This window comes from Asterias rubens, chromosome 11 (assembly GCF_902459465.1).
Source record: "Asterias rubens chromosome 11, eAstRub1.3, whole genome shotgun sequence".
NCBI lineage: Eukaryota > Metazoa > Echinodermata > Asteroidea > Forcipulatida > Asteriidae > Asterias > Asterias rubens.
In genome coordinates this window covers 156,244-178,898 of record NC_047072.1, presented here as the reverse complement: position 1 = coordinate 178,898, position 22,655 = coordinate 156,244, and the positions used below count along the sequence as shown (strand labels likewise).

Below are 22,655 nucleotides of genomic sequence, written 5' to 3'. Positions count from 1 at the left end.
ATGTTTGAGATTTTGTCAATTTTTGCCCTCAATAAACATAGACTTACACTTAGGAAAAGAATCTGCCATGGGGGAACCCTTTGTAAATTTCTGAGGTTTTAATAATACAACCTGAAAATTCAGTGTTACTTTTCGTCAAGTGTTTTCCTTTAATCAAATATTGTCAAATTGTGGCCTCTATTGAGTCCTACTTCTTTGCCTTACTACGGAAGAAAAACAAAGCTTGTGCTATAGAGTCCGCACTAACTACCTTAGCTCCGATCCCTCCACGGTAGACTGGGCCCCTGTCTTTATCCTTGCGGATAAAGACAGGTCGCTGCCGCTAGATCCAGTGATTCCCATTGGATACAATGCACATGCAGTGACATAATGTCCAAATAGTCACTGCTCTCAAGTCCGCAATGTAATTTGACTGCGTATCTATATGTGAAACGACAGAGGTCAGAGGTCAACTACACGCCGGTTTTTGGCCGCTCTCTGGTGTTATTCACGAGCCTTGAAGAATGACGTCAGACGATCAGGCTACCTCCACGGCAGAAATCTTCTCCAGTTCTTTGCGGTTCTTGGTTCGATTCCCCAGCCTGCTGCCTTGATCCTTAGATTTCTTGGCCTCTAACGAAGTACTTGCAGACAAACCCTGTCTCATGTTCCACTTTGCAGAATTACTAGGAGGAGCGAACTCCTGCGGCTGTTTTGACGTGTTAAGCGTGTCGTCGCAACTTTCTGTGGACGCAAACTTGCTCTTCTTCTTTGGAGTTTGTCTCATCGATGGCATCATCCAGTTGTACTGCTGTGGAGGAGCAAACTCTTGAGGGCGCTCTTCATGTACTTGCTTCTTCACCCTGTCCCATTGCGACTCTTCTGTTTATAAATAAGAATTGTAAACAAATTGTTAGTTTTAAATGACAGCTACCTAATTATAAAAGTTTAACAAAGTCTTCAATATCTTCAGTTGACATCAGGGGTGCGTTTTGGCGATTGCAACTGATACCTGATTTGTGTTGCGCGTACTTATGAAGCCATTTTGCTAAAAACAAAAACATGTGCACCCCCACGGTGCCAGATTGAACTGAGAAGTCTCCCGATCAATCTACTCCACGGAAGTAGAATTAAGCAAGACAGTTCTCTAAGAACAAACTCTAACCGGCAAGCAGATACACACATGGTGTTACCGCAAACCTATATATACTAGTAACTTGCAGCCATTTTAAAGACACTGGACACTATTGAAAACTGTCAAAGACTAGTCTTCACAGTTGGTGAACATTATAATGCATAAAATAACAAACCTGTGAAAATTTCAGCTCAATCTATCGTCAAAGTTGCGAGATATTAATGAGAGAAAAACACACCCTTGTCGCACCATGGTCACACGAAGTTGTGTGCTTTCAGATGCTTGATTTCGAGACCGCAAATTCTAAATCTGAGGTCACGAAATCAAACTCGCGGAAAATTACTTCTTTCTCAAAAACTACCTCACTTCAGAGGGAGCTGTTTCTCACAATGTTTTATACTATCAACCTCTCCCCATTACTCGTAATCAAGTAAGGTTTTATGATAGTAATTATTTTGAGTAATTGCCAATAGTGTCCACTGCCTTTAAAAACAAAAACATGTGCGCACACGCGGTGCCAGATTGAACTGCGCATTGATATGTGCTACATTTGGACTAACAATTTGGTTCAGCATGCAACGTGACCAAGAAGACGAGACGTCCCTCCATGCAACGTTCTCAAAACACAGCCCTGGTACAATATTGTTATTGCGGTGTAAAGTCCTTCTGAATCGTTTATTTCAGCAAAGAGGATGTAGAGGTTTTAGGAAGGTTAGGTTCCAAGGGGCTGTGTTATACTCAACAGGCCTGTAGCTTTAAACGGATTCATGAATTACTGTACATATATGTGACCTGTCACAACGAAATGAGCTATAAGTCGCATTGTGCCATTTCCCATTACAGACGGTCAAAGTCAAATCTTTCTCATTAGATAAGTGAGAACTCTCTTGTTTCCACAAGCTCTGTCGACTTGGAGGATTATTGTTACCCCAAGTGTTGTATACCATTGGAAAGCTCTTGATCTGCAGAATTCAGAAATGTGAATAGCTAATTTATTTTAAATTCCGACTTTTAGCTCATTTTGTTGTGACAGGTCACACATGTGCCCTCCCTCGGTATCATATCTAAGGCGAGTACACGCAAACATGCAGGTGAGAGTTCATGATACTATGTACAGCCACAGATCTGCTTTGATCATGAAACAGCCCCTTTAATCACAACAAGACTCTGAAATCCTAACTCTCCACAAGGTTTAGTGCATGTTCTTCTTTTACCATGTTTACAAGGTTTATCAACATACAATACATAATAATAATAATAATAATATCGAAGTCTTATATAGCGCACGTATCTACCTAACGAGGTACTCAAGGCGCTGAGTATATACAAACTTTCAGAAAGATAGGCTATTGCAGTGATGAATGTTGAGACCCAATTAGTTAGCACCTTATAAGGGTTTACAAGGTGCTACGGCGCATTAAGCAACCACAGCCAGGAACATCGGGGCGAACCCCTTCTCTTTTCGATAAGTGCACTAGGTTCTTTTACATGCGTTACACAACACATGGGACCAACGGCTTTACGTCCCATCCGAAGGACGAAGCAATGGTTAAGTGTCTTGCTTAAGGACACAAGTGTCACGGCTGGGGATTCGAACCCACACTCTGCTGTCAATTTACCGCAACTGTGATGTAAAACTAACAAGCGGAAAGAGGGCGCAGAAGACTTCCGCACAGCCACTGTAACTTATCTAGAAAGTGCAACGGGAACAGCTCCTTGCTGTAAACCTACCGCGACCATGCTGTAAAAAAACTTTGCAAACGCTGCGGAATATAAGTCTAGGTGGGAACGCACTGTAGAATTACGCAAAAGCCAGTCACGGTACATTTCCACGTGACAGCTGAAGGAAAAGTCCAATGGGAACATGGCTTTAATGTACTTCGAGTCTAATACTTTGCTAGAGCCTTCCGCATCAAGAAAACGACACAAACGCCCTAAAAAAGAACAAGAAGATGAAGAAGGGTACCCTACCTTTTCCAATATCCCGGCGCCATCTTGCTCAGCCTCTCTGCTAATCTCTTCTCATCCTCCTCCTTCTGTCTCCGTCTCGCTGACTCCGCCTCCTCCTTTATCCTCGCATCTTCCTCCTCCTCCTGATGGTCCTTATCGCCCTCTTCCTCAACTATCTCCCCCTTGGCTCTCTTACGCTGCTTCACTTTATCTAGTCGGGCCTTGAGGGCCGCTTTGCGTTTCGCTTTAAGCTGGTCACTCTTGGTTCTCTGACCAAGCGTCTGAAAAAAGAAACGATCGCACAAAACGATATTCCAACTGTATTCTTGAAAAACATCTGTATCAATGTGCATTTGGAACTTTAAAGCTTGATTTCTCAAACCAAGGCCAACTGGGTCAATTTCACAAAGGGTTAGGACTATTCCTAACTTAGGACTATAGTCCTAGAAGATATTACAAACTGACGAGTAACTCGTCCTAACGTGAGATAAGACAAGTCTTAACTCTTTGTGAAATCCACCCTTGGTCCTACCATGGAGGTAGAGGTAGATACGAAAAGAGTGGAGTGTCCCCTTAAATTTCATGTATATAAATTAACTCAGAAATGAATACTTTCATCACCTTGTGATGGGTTTAGATCGCATCACAATTTTTATTCCATGAGAGGAGGCTTGTGTAAATCTCACTGAGAGTAGTAGTTTTGAAAAGAACTGGTGGTTGACAATCGTTGAGTTGTCAACCAACGGTTCTTCTCAGAACCAACTCTACTCAAAAAGAGATTCATAAATACCTCAGACAGTTTTGCTATTCCTATTGGTGGAGAGCACGTCACGTGGGTGTGTATAAACCTTTGTTTATGACCGGTAAAAAGTGTTAATTCATGGGCGTGACACGCGACCTTGCACCTGTTCTTATAAGGCAGTTTCTTCACTCCTATTGGTAGAGAACAATGGCTGAAACAGATGTGCTACATCACGCGATACGCGCGACGCGCACAACATTCCCTTATAAAGAGTTGTTTACCCGAGGGGGGCGGAGGGCTTTACCATTTCATAGCTAGAGGGGTGTTGTGTTGAAAGAAATCTTGAAAAATTAAAATTTTTGCATTTATTTGACTTTTTGACTAAAAAGTGATGATGTTTTTGACCGAAAAGGTATTTATGAATGGGAATCAAAGTGTGTTGAATAGGTTTTCAACTAGTGGTTTAAACCCGCCGAGGCCTGGTTCTCTATAATTTACCTCGACTTCGTCTCGGTAAAATTATCAAGAACCAAGCCTCGTTGGGATTAAACCACTAGTTGGAAACCTCTTCACCACACATTGATTCCCTTATTTATACATGGTGCTATCGCAAAACTAACCATGGTACTGGACACTATTGGTAATTGTCAAAGACCAGTCTTCTCACTTGGTGTATCCCAACATATGCATAAAATAACAAGTCTGTGAATGTTTGGACTCAATTAGTCATCGAAGTTGCAAGAGAAGGGTTGTGGGTTCTGAGGTGTTGGTAGTGAGTTGTACTTTGGTATTTTGTTGCTGTAGGTTGTTGGGTTGTCGAGGTTTGTTATTGTATGCAAATGTTGGGATACACCAAGTGAGAATGCTGGTCTTTAAAGGCAGTGGACACTATTGGTAATTACTCAACATAATTGTTAGCATAAAACCTTACTTGGTGACAAGTAATAGGGAGAGGTTGATGGTATAAAACATTGTGAGAAACGGCACCCTCTGAAGTGCCATAGTGTCCGAGAAAGAAGTAATTTTCCACGAATTTGATTTTGAGACCTCAAATTTAGAACTTGAGGTCTCGAAATCAACCATCTAAACGCACACAACTTCGTGGGACAAGGGTGTTTTTTTCTTTCATTCATATCTCGCAAGTTCGATGACCGATTGAGCTCAAATTTTCACAGGTTTGTTATTTTATGTATATGTTGAGATACACCAACTGTGAAGGCTAGTCTTTGACAATTACCAATAGTGTCCACTGCCCTTAATCAACACAAAAATCATGTTATCTTCTTACCTCGTCTCTAAGATGACTCAACATCTCCATCTGACTCTGTCTCTCTCCCTCATCCTTTGAGAAGTCAAAGCAGCCGACACCCATCTCTCTCACCTCTGAACAGAAACAAAACTGGCATTAAAGACTCTGGACACTTTTGGTGTTTGTCAAAGACCAGTCTTCTCACTGAGTGTATCTCAACATATGCATGAAATAACAAACATGTTAAAATTTGAGCTCAATTGGTCATCGAAGTTGCAAGATAATAATGACAGAAAACACCCTTGTCACACAAAATTGGGTGCTTTCAGATGCTTGATTTTGAGACCTCAAAATCTAATATGAGGTCTCGAAATCAAACTCATGGAAAACAAAATTCTCAAAAACTATGTTACTTCAGAGGGAGACGTTTCTCATAATGTTTTATACAATCAACAATTCCAACAGTGTCCACTGCCTTTAAAGGGAAGGTACACATTTGGTAATTGTCAAAGAACAGTCTTCTCACTTGGTGTATCCCAACAAAAGCATAAAATAACAAGCTTGTGAAAATTTGGGCTCAAACGGTCAACGAAGTTGCGAGAAAATGATGAAAGAAACAACACCCTTGTTGGACGAATTTGTGTGCTTTCAGACGGGAATAAAAGACTTCTAGCTAGAAGTCTTTTAATATTTTAGTGAGAAATTACCTCTTTCTCAAAAAAACTACGCTACTTCAGAGGGAGTCGTTTCCCACAATGTTTTACACTATCAACAGCTCTCCAATGCTCATCACCAAGTCAGTTTTTAAGTTAATATTTGTTTTGAGTAATTACCAAACGTGTACCTTCCCTTTAACCACCTTTCAGTGATCACTTTGCAGAACAAGTTTGTATTTTTTAATTTGTTTTGTCATAATGAAACAATGATTTCTAACCCAGTAGAGAAATTGACTGTTCTAAAGAAATGTACCTCAAGACTTATTTTTATCTATTGAGAAAATGTGGCTTTTGTTCACCGTCTCAAAAATTTATTGAGCTAACCTATGGTAATATTTTTTAGAATATGCTGAAACATTTTGTTTAAAATTATCTTGGGAAACCCGGGCAATACAAAAAAACCACAACAAATCTTGCGTGTTCCGAAATAACATTCCCGTGGGCACAAGATTTTGAAGATAATAATAGTGGAAACCTTACCCCTTCAAATATTACTTACTGAGGTGCTGTAGTTTTTGAGAAATGAGTAAAACAATGTCATGAAAATACGTTTGTAAATAATTCAAATAATTTTTGTGACATTGTTTTACTCATTTCCCAAAAACTACAGCACCTCAGCACGTAATATTTTCATGGAAGCTTTCTACTACCATTATCTTCAAACTGTGTAAGTTTAGTGTAAATCTGTGGACATTGTGTTTTTTGTCCTACAAAAGTTACATAGACCCTTTAAACCACAAGAACGATCTATTGACTAGACTGAATCATTATGCTCAAGTAAAAAAAGAATCCTACATGAGTGAATACGGGCAGGCGCCCAATAGAGTGGTCTTTGTCAAATTGAAACATTCCTACCGTTCCCAACCCTTGAGACCTACTCAAAATAATTATTAGCATAAATCCTTACTTGGTAAAGAGTAATGGGTAGAGGTTGATAGTATAAAACACTGCAAGAAACGGCTCCCTCTGAAGTAAAGTAGAGACCTCAGATTTAGAATTTGAGGTCTCGAAATCAAGCATTTGAAAGCACACAACTTATGCGACAAAAGCATTTTTTCTGTCATTATTATCTGGCAACTTCGACGACCTATTGAGCTAAAATTTACATAGGTTTGTTATTTTATGCATATGTTGAGATACACCAAGTGAGAAGACTGGTCTTTGACAATTGCGAAAAGTGTCCAGAGTCTTTAAGACGGAAAACAAAATACACAAATTGTTTCTCTTTCTTTAACACTAAAATTGCGGTTTTCCTTATCCATGTGCGTTGTGAACTAACACGGAACTCTTGACTCCACAAAATGGCCGACCGTGTTAGCTTTACAGGAAAACCATAGCCCGACTTGCCCGATTCTCTGCCAAACAGGGCCAAATTTCATAGAGCTGCTATAAGCACACAAAATTGCTTAGCATGAAATTTCTTCCTTGATAAAAACAGGATTACCAACCAAATTTCCATTGTTGCATATTTCTTGTTACTGGTATTCAGCTGTTGTTTGCTTATCCTGAAATTCAGCTCTATGAAATTAGGCCCAGTACACCACAGCACCAAGAGTCCCAATAAAGTAATGTAAGTGCTGAATTGAATTGTCCTCTCTAACAGATAAGAGTCGCTATGTGGCACTCATTATACACACATTCTGGTGATGGTTAAAGGCAGTGGACACTATTGGTAATTGTCAAAGACTAGCCTCCACAGATGGTGAACCTCAACATATGATGGTTGAGACCTCAAGTTCTAAATCTGAGGTCTCAAAATCAAATTCGTGGAAAATTACTTCTTTCTCGAAAACTATGGCTCTTCAGAGGGAGACGTTTCTGACAATGATTTATACCATCAACCTCTCCCTATTACTCGTCACCAAGAAAGGTTTGATGCCAATAATTATTTTGAGTAATTACCAATAGTGTACACTGCCTTTAAAGCCATTGGACCCTTTTGGTAAACAGTATTGTCCAAGGCCCACACTTCGTGTATCACAGCTTCGATATCAAATAACAAACCCTGTGAAAATTTAGGCTCAATCGGTCATCGGAGTCGGGAGAAAATAACGAGAAAACCCACCCTTGTATCCGCCTGTTTCGCCGTGTCACGACATGTGTTTAAAATAAATCAGTAATTCTCGTTATCGACAATTGATACTGTTTTACTGTTTTCTCAAGTGAAAAAGTAAAGCATTTCATGGAATAATATTTCAAGAGAAGTCTTTCACCACTACCTTCTGTAAACCCTGAAAGGCGTTTTTTCTTTCATTCTTATCTGGCAACTTCGACGACCTATTGAGCTCAAATTTTCACAGGTTTGTTATTTTATGCATATGTTGAGATACAACAAGTGAGAAGACTGGTCTTTAACAATTACCAAAGGTGTCCAGTGCCTTTAAGAACCATATCTTACACCTTACCATCAAACTTGAGGTTCTGGTAGTGAAGAGGCCCAGGACCTCGGCTCCTCATTTCTTCCTCCTCAGCCTCCCATTGATTCCTCATCATCTTCCGATGCATGTCACTAGAGAGAAGATCTGGCAGTGTTTCTTGCTTCATAGCTTTCTCTTTGTCGTCCTTCTCCCTAAGATATGCAAAACAAAAACAGGTATTAAAGTGAAGCTTATTATCTCATCCCCATCCGCCACCAGAGGGCAGTATTCTTCCCATCATGGCTGATTTAACAGTCTCCTCTTTCCCAATCCTTTAAAGGGTCTATGTACTTTTTGTAGGATAAAAACACAATGTCCACAGATTTACACCAAATTTACAGTTTGAAGATAATGATAGTAGAAAGCTACCCTGAAAATATTACTTGCTGAGGTGCTGCAGTTTTTGAGAAATGAGTAACACAATGTCATGAAAATAATTTTTGTCTCAGTGATCATGAGCGGCAAATTTTTTTAGAATGTAAAAACGTTTTTTCATGACATTGTTTTACTAATTTCTCAAAAACTATAGCACCTCAGTAAGTAATATTTTAAGGGAAGCTTGCTACTGTCATTAGCTTCAAACAGTGTCAGTTTGATGTAAATCTGTGAACATTGTGTTTTGTGTTTGATACAAAAAGTACCCAAATCCTTTAAGGCCACATGCCAACAGATATTATTATCACAAGAGCGAAAATCTGGAAGTGATTCTTGCTTCATAGATTTCTCTTTGTCTTCCTTTTCCCTAAGTTATGCAAACAAAGACAGGTCAAGTTAAAGGAACACGTTGCCTTGGATCGGTCGAGTTGGTCTTTGAAAAGCGTTTATAACCGTTTGTTATAAAATGCGTATGGTTAGAATGATGTTTTAAAAGTAGAATACAATGATCCACACAAATTTGCCTCGAAAGTGCGTGGTTTTCCTTTTGCGGGCCATTTATATTTGACTCCCATAAATGACCGACCGTGTTGACGACGAGGTACAGGAAAACCATGCAATTTCGAGTGATACTTGTGTGGATCATTATATTCTACTTTTAAAACATCTTTCTAACCATATGCATTTTATAACAAACGGTTATAAACGCTTTTCAAAGACCAACTCGACCGATCCAAGGCAACGTGTTCCTTTAAAGGGTGGTGTGAGTGCTGATGATGACTAGAGCAGGCTAGATGAAATGTTGAGACTAGCAATACTCATCCCACAAGAAGATTGAGACAAAGAACTCCTCTCCAAGATTGATACAAAGACAGATACCTTCTCTGTGAGACCAAGACCAAAACCTAACCTCCAAGATCGAAACCAAGGCCAAGATCTTCCGTCTGAGATCAAGACCAAGACCTCAAGACCAAGTCAAAGACTTCCCCTCCAAGATCGAGACAAAAAACAAGACCTTCCCTTTTAGCTTAAAATCAAGACCAAGACCTCCGCACTGAGATCGTGACCAAGACCAAGAAATTGAGACCAAGTCCAAGAACTCATGTTCAAGTTCGAGACCAAGAGACCTCCCTCCTAACATTTAAACCAAGGCCATCTCTTTAAAACCGAGACCTTCCCTCCAAGACTGAGACAAGACAAAGACCTAACCTCCTAGGGGGAGACCAAGACCAAGACCTCTTCTGTGAGGCCAAGACGAAGACTGTCCCTCCAGAACCAAGACCATGACCCCAATGTCTGACACCAAGACCCAGACCATGAACTTGGATAAATCTGACCTGTACACATAAACTGTTTGGGTTTTCCTCCAACATCTAAAACTGAAATTTCTTCATCATCTTCTCTACACAGCTACATGTACCTTCAGGGTCACAGTGCTAGTCACTTTTTAAGGGTAACTTTTTTAGCGCCATGAGGATGGATTTGTGCGCTTTACAAGTTTTCATTATTACTATTACTACTTATTTCATTACCAGAATGTAGAATAGTTGACCAAGTTCACTCTGTATGAGTGACTTCCTAAACCAAAATGTTGCACAAATTGTGTGCTTTTACAAACTATGAATCAAATAGCGAGCGCGGAGACCAATCATTTATATCCGGTGATAAGCTGGACTTACCTAAATGCCTGAGGATTAAGACGTTTATCAATGTTGATGAGCTCAGGAAGATCTTTCTTCATACAGCGTCTGGATCGTCCTAAGGTGTCCACAAAATCCATTCTGAGAAGAAGAGAAAAACAAGGAAAGTACAGACTTTAAATGTAGATTCATAAATACTCCGGACAGTTTCTCTACTCCTATTGGTGGAGAGCGCGTCACGTGCGGGGTGTTTAAATAAGGGAATAAAAGTGTAGCGACGAGTTCTTAAACGGCCGTTTAAAACCGACAGGGTCGTTGCCGTGTGATAAAGGCCCGAGCCGAAGGCGAGGGCCTTTATCGCACGGCAACGACCCTGCAAGGTTTTTAACGGACGTTTAAGAACGAGTCACTATTCTTTTATTCCCATTCATAAATGCCCTTTTGTTAAAAAACTTTAAACAAAATACAATATAGACACTTTGACAATTGAAAATTTGAGGTTTGAAATATTTTTTTAAAAAACTTTGTGAAGAATCTGTTTGATGCGCGTGGGTTGTGTGTACGCGCGCTTATAAAAAGATTACGCGCGCGCTTACATATATTACGCGCTGTATAGCTATGATTTGCGTTCCGCGTGATAATCTTGCGCGCGCGCCCGACACGCGGAAGCCAGCCAGTCTTAAACAGCTTCAGCTGTGTCTTTATCAACCGTTTAAACACCCCCACGTGACGCACTCTCCACCAATAGGAGTAGAGAAACTGTCTGGGGTATTTATGAATGGTTGATAATGACCAGTGTTTATAACCAGCTGGCTTCCACGTGTCACAAAGTTTTTAAAACAAATATTTCCAACCTTGAATGTTCAACTGTCAAAGAAGAAGAGAAAACAAGGAAAGTATGACTTTAAAATCCACTGAACACCATGGTAATTACTCAAAGCAATTGTTAGCATAAACACTTACTTAATAACTAGCAATGGAGAGCTGTTGATTTGATAGTATAAAACATTGCGAGAAACAGCTCCCTTTGAAGTAACATAGTTTTTGAGAAAGGGGCAACTTTTCACCCAAGTAATTAAAGACATTCAGGCCTGAAGCCTTTCTCAGGCTTCTAAAAGCACACAAATTTGGGCAACAATGGTGTTTTTTCTTTAATTACTCTCTCGCTACTTCGATTGTTTTAAAAGTTTTCACAGATTTGTATTTGATTCATATGTTGGGATACACCAACTGAGAATACTTGTCTTTGACAATTTAATTACCCAATGTAGACAAATGTGCTGTCACCATCCACACTTAACGTGGACGGATTTGACATTGGTCTTAAAAACATGGTTATAAATACTTACTTAGAGATATACCAAGTGAGGATTGCCGAAAGTACTAATACTGCCTTTAAGTGGACAAAGCACCTAAACATTTTCTACAAAGCAAAAATAAGCAGCAAATGAGATGGGATTTTTAGCTCGATTTTCCCCTCGAATGATTTCCTCACCATTGGTCTAGAGGATTGACAGGGCCAGGTACATCTGAGGCCCCCATCTCATACTCCAGCCCCGCCCTTACTGCCTCCTGTTTTCCCCCTCCCCCTCCCTGGATGACTTCCTTACCATTGGTCTAGAGGGTTGACAGGGCCAGGTACATCCGTGGCCCCCATCTCATACTCCAGCCCCGCCCTTACTGCCTCCTGTTTTCCCCCTCCCCCTCCCTGGATGACTTCCTTACCATTGGTCTAGAGGGTTGACAGGGCCAGGTACATCCGTGGCCCCCATCTCATACTCTAGCCCCGCCCTTTCTGCCTCCTGTTTTCCCCCTCCCCCTCCCTGGATGACTTCCTTACCATTGGTCTAGAGGGTTGACAGGGCCACCGTGGCCCCCATCTCATACTCCAGCCCCGCCCTTTCTGCCTCCTGTTTTCCCCCTCCCCCTCCCTGGATGACTTCCTTACCATTGGTCTAGAGGGTTGACAGGGCCAGGTACATCCGTGGCCCCATCTCACACTCTGGCCCCGCCCTTGCTGCCTCCTCTTTCCACCTCCCCCCCCCCCCCCTAGATGAATTTCCTTACCATTGGTATTGAGGGTCGACTGGGCCAGGTACATCCGTAGCCCCCATCTCATACTCTGGCCCCGCCCTTGCTGCCTCCTCTTCCTCCTCCTCGAGTCTTCTCTTCTCCTTCATGTCACTGATGGCCTTCTTCTCATAGTCCACCAGGAAGTGATCTGCAACATCGTCCCCTGGGTAAGACTGAATGTGACAAGATGACTTCAGTATTAGTGATCAGCCATTTGAAAGTTAGATTTGAACAATGCCTGGTACAATGACATGCTTAGCCACAAGGTGTTTTCTTAAATTGAAAGTTCTATGACAATTGAGACAGTTGCTACATCAAATGTTTCAGGGCAAGTGTTTGCATAGTTAGTAAGAGATGCAGGGTTCGGGTCGATACTCGGGAATTGCGAGTCAATAAGCGCAAATACAACTGATTTGAAAAAAGAAAAAAAATCATGATACTTAGTTTTGTATTTACTAATTTTACAAAAATCCTCTGGATAAAACAATTGTTAATGCTCCAGACACCAAGATAAACACCAAGTAAAAAAAAACCCATTCCGACGACCTTGTTTCCATTTTTAGTGTCCTTTGGCAAAAATTTCAGTCCCGAGTGGCCCAACATTCAATGAGAGTGCATGGCACAATGGTACGGGAGTTTGCTCAACTGGAGGTTGCTATACAAAAGCTTGTCCTGAACCAAGACGGGAAGTTAATTCAGAGGTCACAGGTTCAAATCCCGCTGGTGTAAACCAAAATAAGTAAAGACTGGGTTACAGTGTTCTGTTTTTAATCCTTTAAAGGGTCTATTAGTCTAGACCAGATTTCCAAAAAGGGCTCTAGTTAAGGAAGTGAGCGTCATTTTTTAGAAAAAGTTGGTAACATACCTGATTTAACTAATTTGGGGGTGCTGAATCCGAAAATGGTGGCTACCTAGGCTAATTTTTGGTCCTTCACCCTGAAAAATCAAATTTAAAACAATACAGAAAACCTAGCAGATGACGGACTTTTCACGTGAAAAATAGTCAGGTTCTGCTGTGGTTCCATATTAATGTTGTCAGGATACCACACAGGGCAGGTACCCAGGTGCAGGTCAGGTATCCGTAACAAACTTTTGATTGTACTGGATAGATCTACAACCAAATTGCATAGGTTAGCTTTTAGTGTTCACACTCATGGCTTGAAATTATCTTACCAGTCAAAAAAATTGATTTTAGAGGATTTTAAAGTAACTCATTTTTCGATTACAATCCTCCCCCGTTTTAGAAAGTATTCTCCACAGTTGACGAACCAATCTAACTGTTGTAGGCTAACAATTGAAAAAATAAATTCCAGTTTGTTTGTTTGTTGGCAGTATAACGCATTGTTAGTCGCGTTTGAACACACACGGACAAATTGCACACAAGAAGACGATAGTAAGATTCCGAAACAAAGGACAACAACATATGTATCCCCTCCATTGATAAAACAATCCACCCCTCTCTTTTCAGCTGGCTGTGAAGAACAAGGAAAAAACAAATATCTCTGTATTCATTATTACCGCTCAATCCACAAGTATAGACTCCTACTTTATTTTTGTGTGTCAGCTAGGACGGTTCCCAGCAATGAATCATTCATGAAAGGTGTGCGTATCTTCGATATTAGCAATCATAGTTTGGAGTACAAACTGAGGCAAATTGTTTTGCTAAACAAAAAAGCTTAAGTCAAAAGACTGTTTTAATTTTGGCCTAGTACACCAGACTCTTACTTTGCTTTTCCAGCAATATTTTATTTGGGAAAAACAACAGGAGGTTAAACTTTTAAAACCAACTTCAAGAAAAGTCTTAAACCCCCCAAAAATGAAAATAGTAAGTTAACATATGGACCTAATCGTCAAAATGTCTAATACCCAGTGGACTTCTTTGCAATGTGATAGTATATGATTTTTGATTTAGATGACTCTGTACATGTTATAGTATAGGGTTTAAGTGGATGCTGGAAAGGATGACATACACTGAAAAGAAGATGCCTCATTGCACCAAGCTGTTTTGTTTCAGTGTTGTTTCAGTACTACAAGGATACCTTCTCCGGTATACTTCTATCATAACATAACATAAAATCAGGTTAATTTTAGGAAAAACACAATTGGATTTTGGGAAATATCAGCTTGAATGGAATGCTTTGATGCGTTGGTTCCATAGAGGCATTTTTGTAATGTCATGTAACTGTATCTCCCCAAAGGAAATTAACATGTTTGTAAAATTATATGTTTGTTTATCAGTTTCCTGAATGCTAGTCCATCTGCATGATGATTTGTGTTTTTTAGCAAGTCACTATTCAATCGAATTGCAATGTGTTGTGTACTATTAATTCTGTACTTTCTTTTATAGAAATGTCTCTGTAAGGACAGGGATGGGAGCCCAAATACTACAAAACATTTGTTTATAATTTATATACATTGGGTTGTTTATTGGACATAATATTAAGTGACATCAAACTGAAACACTTCAAAAAAATCGCTTGATTTTCGCACTCTAAGTATCTTGAACAATTCTGACAAAAAAAAAAAGCTGACATACAAAAATAAAGTAGGAGTCTATACTTGTGGACTGTTCAAATAATAAATAACTCTTTATTAGAAAAAAACACGAACTCAAATACTTTCAAAATGACATTAAAAGCACCTTTTGGTCCCTCTGAATGTGTAATTTGATTGCAGATCTATCCAGTACACTCAAAAGCTTGTTACGGATACCTGACCTGCACCCGGGTACCTGCCCTGTATAGTATCCTGACAACATCAATGTGGAACCACAGCAGAACCTGACTATTTTTCACGTCAGGTCTGCGTCTCCTAGGTTTTCTGTATTGTTTTAAACTTGATGTTTTAGGGTGAAGGACTAAAAATTAGGTTTGGTATCTATCATTTTCGGATTCAGCACCCCCAAATTAGTTAAATCAGGTATGTTACCAACTTTTACTCAAAAATGCCGCTCGAAGTTTTTTTTTTTTAAATCTGGTCTAGACTATATGTAACTTTTGTAGGACAAAAAACACAATGTCCACAGATTTACACTAAACTTATACAGTTTGAAGATGATGATAGTATAAAGCTTCCCTGAAAATATTACGTGCTGAGGTGCTGTTGTTTTTTAGAAATGAGTAAAACAATGTCATGAAAATAATTTTCGTCTCATGAGACGACCATTATTTTAATCATTTACAAACGTATTTTCATGACATTGTTTTACTCATTTCTCAAAAACTACAGCACCTCAGTAAGTACTATTTGAAGGGAAGCTTTCCACTATCATTTTCTTCAAACCCTGTAAGTTTAATGTAAATCTATGGACATTTTGAAAAGATACCCAAATCCTTTAAAGCCATTGGACCCTTTCGGTACAGAAACCAAAAAAGTTAACAGATTTACAAATAACTTACAGGGTTTACAGAAGGTAGTGGTAAAAGACTTCTCTTGAAATATTATTCCATGAAATGCTTTAATTTTTGAGAAAAAAGTAAAAACAATATCAATTCTCGATAGCGAGAATTACGGATTTATTTTAAACACATGTCATGACACGGCGAAACGCGCGGATACAAGGGTGGGTTTTCCCGTTATTTTCTCCCGACTCCGATGACCGATTGAGCCTAAATATTCACAGGTTTGTTATTTGATATAGAAGTTGTGATACACGAAGTGTGGGCCTTGGGCAATACACTGTTATTTCGGTTGTGTAAAATCTTCAACAAGTTGTGTAAAATTTTACACAACCCCTGTTTACTATATGAACCTAGCAACTGTTGTGTAAACAGTTTACACAACCGAAGTTGTGTAATTTGTAAACAACAGTTGTGTAGTATTTCTACACAATAATGTGTAAGATTAATTTACACAATTAGTTGTGTAAATCGTTTACACAGCTATTGCTTAATGTTTTACACAATAGTTGTGTATTACTTTTAAGTTGTGGAATGGCCATTTTAAGACACATAAAAAATATACAATTCAGAAACCTTGGTTTTAAATTAAATTTTGGGGTGAGTTTTATTAGCCACAACTAGGCCTACACCAAATAACATTTCACATCACAATTCATTTTTATGAAGGCATACAATTAACAACTATAACAACAATAATTGACAGTCTAAATTTGTTTTCCATTTTTTCTTCTTGGGGGGGGGGGGGGGGAGTTAGTGATGGGCGTTTTGTGCAATTTGAAACATTTTGTTTTTACCTTTTTGTTTCTATAATGTGAAAAAAATAAGAATTTCAAAAGTAATGCGCACTGGTATGTGCGGCCATTGGGCAAACATTTCAAATTACAAAACAAAAGCTGAAACACTACCCCCCGCCCCCCCCCAAAAAAAAACACAACAAAAACAAACATTAAATCCCAATCAATAATTGCACAGTGGAAAAACAATCTAGTAAGGTTTGCAGTAAACACCATGTACATGAGTTTCGAAAAGACCAGGTGGTTTAAATCTTGATGCCTCAAACCAGTGTGATTTGATTTTCTTCAGAGGAATTCTTCGTTTTCTTGAAGACAATCAGAGCACACTGATCGAAACATCAAGTTTGTTAAACCACCAGTTCATCCCAGAACCACCACAGCTCATAGTGTGGCGTTTGTTCATAGCTATGCACAAGTTTCTGACAGGAAGTTTAAACTATAACTTTGTTAAATTTGTCTTCAACTGCAATCAGATAAATAGCACACCTTTATCTGTATGCACGAACAACCTTTGGTCTTTTCATTCAGGAAACAAAGAATTAATTTATACATACACCAATGGGTCAGTTTTAATCAGACATTTCCCTGTTTAATTTGTAGTGGCTATGGTGGTTGCATGCCACTGGCTTCACCAAACACCTACATGTACAGTGACCATGCACAACCTCATCGCGTTTGTCCTTATCCCACTCATCAAAAAATACATGTAGCTATGTACAGGTCATGTCATGAATTGACCATTTTCCATGTTTTCCTTGTTCTATCTGAAATCTTAAACTTACCCAAATTGTACAGGTATAGTGTCAATGAATTTACTATTTTCCACGTTTTGCGTGTTAACATACTAAATTGTACAGGTCAAGTCATGAATTGACCATTAGTTTTCATGTTTTCTGTGTTCTATATACATGTATCATCTAAAAGCAACTCAAATTGTACAGGTAATGTCAATGAATTAACATACTATACAATATATAAGACTACAAATTGTACAGGTCATGTCATGAATTGACCACTGGTTTCCCATGTCCACATCTGCCATCAAAAAGTAAACAAATTTGTTGATTTAGAACTCAATTATCTCACATGCTTTTACAATACGCGTTTGGTAATTGTTAAAGACCAGTATTCTCACTTGGTGTATCCCAACATATGCATAAAATAACAAGCCTGTGAAAATTTGGGCTCAATTGGTCATTGAAGTTGCAAGAAAATGATGAAAGAAAAAACACTCTTGTTGTACAAATTAGTGTGCTTTCAGATAGGAATAAAAGGCTTCTGGCCAGAAGTCTTTTATTATTTTAGTGAGAATTTACCTCTTTCTCAAAAACTACGTTACTTCAGAGGGAGTCGTTTCTCACAATGTTTTATACTATCAACAGCTCTCTGTTGCTCGTTACCAAAGAAGGTTTTTATGCTAATATATATTTTGAGTAATTACCAATTAGTTTTTGAGAAAGAGGTAATTTCTCACTAAAATATAAAAAGACTTCAGGCCTGAAGCCTTTTTCAGGCATCTGAAAGCACCCAAATTTGGGGAACAAGGGTGTTTTTTCTTTCATTATTTTCTTGCAACATCGATGACCAATTCAGCCCAAACTTTCACATGTTTGTTATTTTATGCATTTGTTGGGATACACCAAGTGACAATACTGGTCTGTGATAATTACCAAACATGTCCAGTGCCTTTAAACTTTGAAAACAGTTTTTGTTTGTAACTATGCATGTACTTCATTATTATTATAATTTCTTTGCCATTACATATATTTTTGTTTCGGAATTTTCTTTATTTATGCTGTGTGTATAACCTATCTGAAAATAGATTCCTACCTAGGCCTCTGGCAAATGTCTCAGCCAAGTTCGGAAAGTTATCAATGAGACACCTGCCAGGGAACCTGGTGGCAACATATACACCATGTGTTGTAGCATGTGCCACACTGCACTGCAGTGTGGCTGGTAATCCAAATCGAGTACATAGATAATTTTCATGCATATGTCTACTGCTTGAAGAATTGATGAACATAAAACAGCCCTTCTCTCCACTACCATGAAGACTTGTTGAGGGCTGAACCTGCTTCCACCAAGAAGAAGAATGAAGGGCTGTGGGCGTTCCTTTGCCGGAATGCTCGCCATGTAGTTTTGGATGTCAGTACCTTCCTATTAAAAATATATGGTATAATTTAAACATAGAAGAACAGCCCACTTGGCACAAAATTGAATAGCTGAGATTGCACTTAAAACATGTAAGGGGTCTAGTGGATCCCAAACCATGTCTGTTTTCAACAATTATGCAGGATCCAGTGTGCTCTAAAGATAAGTGTATTTGGTTTATTTTGGCACCTAGGCCTATTGCCCAGAGGACTCCTTTTTCATTGTATCTTGTCATCCATCAAATTAAAGGATCCTTGTTAACCCCAAAAGCACCAAGATTTGTAAGTATAAAGGGATCAGTTAGCATTTTCAGGAGTAGTGGAAACTGAAACCCTTGAAGTGCTTTCCCAATAAATAGTAAAATGGAAGACCTGAAAACATGGTTTCTACTTTTCTAAAAAAGGGTCGCAAACACTACAAACGAAAAGTGTCTTGATTTGGACAAAATTTACTTTTGTTAATCCCCAGCTAAATGAGGAATTAGCCTCGTCTTACAATGTCTGACAATAAAAAACCACTTATCAAAATGACATATTGAACAAATTCTCAAAAATTAAAAAAATAGCTTACTGGTTTCATATCGATGAACGATCGCAGGGATTCTGCAGGGGTACATCTCCCTTTCATGCCTTTGCTCCTCCCCACAAAAAGTAATGGCAAAACTGAGAAAGCCAGTTCTTGACACTCCTCTGAAATTATGAAAATAATTCAAATGAACAAATTAAGTATGATGTCAATCGACTGCAGGATAGAGAGAAAAATGGGACAGTTAAAAATACACACTTGCAGAGCAGACATGTTGATGGAAATAATAATGCAAGAGTCCCTTGAGTTCACTTGTAAAATGGCCATATTCAGGGCACTCATGTGTGTAATTTCTAAAGCAACTAATTAAAGCAGCAAAAAAAGAAATTGTTGCCAAGTTGTCATAAGAAATGTCAGAAAGTAGTAGCAATATAAATTAATATAAGATATACACCCGATAATGGAAATGGAATCAATCCAATTAACGGCTACTACAAAGCTCAGTTTCAAAACTCTTTTTCAGAATTTACAATTGTTGAGTATTCTTTTTCCACATTGCACTGAATATAATAAGGTAAAGTTAAGAATAATTATTATGTTGGGTATTTAATATACCTCACCTTCTGTCAAGTTGCCAAAATCGATCTCTCCTACATCCAACTGCTTTTCCCAATTGATCCCGAGTACCTTCGAGTTGTACTTGTACACTTGTTTGGAAAAAGAAGGCCACTTAGCATAAAGCTGGTTAGTCTCTTCAGAGATCGCCAGTCGGAAATCTTGCTCAACCTAAAGTTGTCATAATAAGGAAAATAAGTAAGTAAATGAGTTATAAATAAATGGTTTAACATAATTATCAGGTGAGCTTTTACAACTGTGTCAAACGCTACAGCCACCACAAAAACCTCAACTGGAAAACTCAGTTGCAGAAGGATGCAGTCTCCCAGCTTTTTTAATTATTTACGCACCGCATCTCTCAAAGTTTTTGTCATAATTACCCTTTATTGAAGTTATTAGCAATTTGTTAGTAAAGGCAATACATTATGCTTAATAATAATACAAGGCAATAAGTGTCAATGTCCTGTGCAGTTTTCACTGGATTAGAGGTTTCTTCCACAATTTGAATTTGGCTATTTGTTATGTTAAAGCCATAGTCAGTAATTATTATTTAGATTTTTACAAAATTGAACTAAGTTCAACCAATAAAAGTAATTGTGCTGTGCAAACATCCATACAGTTTTGCACCCTATTGAATGCTCTTGGCTAACCTTCTGGCAGTAAATATATTTGTTATCTTTTAAATAAAGTTTCACTTTCATCGGATTCAATAGGTTGTTGCTATGGACAAACATTCAGAATAATTGCTCCATAGGTCACTGTTGATGCTGATATGTAAAAAAGAGATCTTTGTCTGTCTAATTCCAACATATTAATGCAACTTAAATTCTACTAAATGTTGTACTCAACACGCATATACCACTGCAACAAAGAGAAAAGCTAGTTATTAAAACATGCAACTTACAATTCCTGGATCTAACAGCCGAGGATACACCTCCAGGATCTCTGCTGTAGTTGGGCTATCTGTCTTGATCCAGTTGTAACGTTGTTTACAGGTGTTGGCCATGTACTCAAATAACATTGCCTTTGGTTCTTCATTATGTTTCATCCATGTTATTGCTTCTTTAACTAAAAAATGACCATAAAAATAAATTGTGAACCGTCGAATTTCAGTGCTTATTTCATCGAGTGTAACTTAACATGACAACTTGTCTTTTATGCTCAACAACCATTTTGCTTACAACTTATTTCATGGCCAAGGTTTACAATAGGAGTGCATTGTGTACTGACTATACTGGAATTTTGTTTAAAGCTGCAGGCAGAACAACTCTTCATAAAAACAACTGACCATTTGGAAAATAAATCATAAACTTTCACTTGAAATAGTCCGTGAGAAATAAACAATTGTTTCTATGTCACATGGGAAACTATGTTTTTCAGAACTGCAAGATAAAGCCATCAATATTTGTTTAAATATATGGTTTACAATGCATCTGTTAAAACAGTGAAAACCAACTGCAAATCTGTTTACAAGTGTAAAATGTCAAAAAATAGTAATGGTCAAACAAACACATACCTTGTGACTCGGTCAGTTCAACCAGGGTCATGTCAGCCTACGAACGATGTACAAATGAATACACGTTGTTTACAATGCTAGTATATGTATTAGCATAGGCCTTGCTCTATGGTATTTATAGTAACACTACCATACCATGACTACGGAGTTGGAGGTCAAAATCATCACATTCACGGCACGTTCTTTACTGTTTTTTTTCACTCAAATTGCATTATATCCCTCCCTTTAATCAACAACCATACATAAACCAGCTTACCCCTGCTCTATATGAACTCACACATTGATTGTTCACTCATAAAGGTCACAAATCAACCATAAACTTTCAACATTTTGTCGCCAAAGTGAAAACAAAATGGCTGACGTTCTGTTTCTGTCTTGGTGCAATGATAACGCAACGGCTGTTGCATGTTTCTAACTTGTTTTTACTGCTTATCTCTATAACATTGGATCCGTAAAATTTTGAAAATTGCCAACTCCGGAACTGAATCGGCCGTTGGTTAATAGAGAGTTTTTTAACGTGTAAAGTTGAAACTGAATTTTTATGTCGGAAACGGAAACGGAATTTGCACTTTTCCGAAACGGAAAATCATTGGTCACAAATGGTTGTACTAATATTAAGTCATTTCACAAACACATTTATTACGGAATACCCTTCAAATAAAAAATTGTTTTGGGTGTAAATTCTGGCTCAAACATAATAAACTTGCACGGAAAAAATATGATCGAAGATTCGAACAACTTCGAGCCTTCAGTTCAGAATCAACGTATATTCCTGTTGAACTTCATGTGCACTACTGTATGCAGTGCCGTCGATGCCGTGTAAGCAAACTTCTTGAAATAAATTTTGGGCTAATTTACCAAAAGCCATGTGATAAAATCACACACAGTTTACGCTACAATACTTCATGTTCGTGCTTTTTATTAATAAAACAATTGAAACATTGTACTTACCGTCAAAAACTTCAACCAAATCCCCAAATCCCCACTGCTCTAACAACTCCGGCACGTCTGCCATTTTTCCAGCTTTTTTGTGACGTCGTGATTGGCTACTTTCATATCACGTGCTTAAAAGTTTACACAACAGTTGTTCAAGTTCATTTTAGGCGGCAAATATCGGTTTATAACATAAAACTACATTTACACAACATAGGATTTACACAGCTTGGATATGATCACACAACCTTGTTTAAAAATTACACAGGTTGTTTAAACAAAAAGTTACACAGCGTTATTTTACACAGGAGAATAACAGTGTACTGTTTACCGAAAGGGTCCAATGGCTTTAAAGGAAAACGTTGACCTTGGATCGGACGATGAAATGCATTTGATTAGAAAGATATTTTAAAAGTTGAATATAATGATCCACACAAACATGCC

The 22,655-nt window shown here is 38.4% G+C and overlaps 1 protein-coding gene and 1 pseudogene across 5 annotated transcripts; both read right to left on the bottom strand.

The window, feature by feature from the left end:
* Nucleotides 1-441: 441 nt before the first annotated feature.
* The window catches only part of LOC117296596, a 29,737-nt pseudogene continuing 7,523 nt past the window's right edge, over nt 442-22,655 (bottom strand).
* LOC117296386 lies at nt 18,191-22,528 on the bottom strand. Of its 5 annotated transcripts, XM_033779276.1 has the most exons (6): nt 21,535-22,201; nt 21,279-21,315; nt 20,667-20,830; nt 19,768-19,933; nt 19,193-19,311; nt 18,191-18,628 (listed from the first exon to the last, which is right to left on the bottom strand). In XM_033779276.1, the coding sequence occupies exons 2-6, from the start codon at nt 21,307-21,309 to the stop codon at nt 18,302-18,304; spliced, it is 807 nt and encodes a 268-aa protein (XP_033635167.1). In that variant the 5' UTR covers nt 21,310-21,315; nt 21,535-22,201; the 3' UTR covers nt 18,191-18,301. The 5 variants fall into 5 exon arrangements, with proteins under 5 accessions (XP_033635167.1, XP_033635165.1, XP_033635166.1 ...); XM_033779274.1 differs by lacking the exons at nt 21,279-21,315; nt 21,535-22,201 and adding an exon at nt 22,230-22,528; XM_033779275.1 differs by having other exon boundaries at nt 21,279-22,201.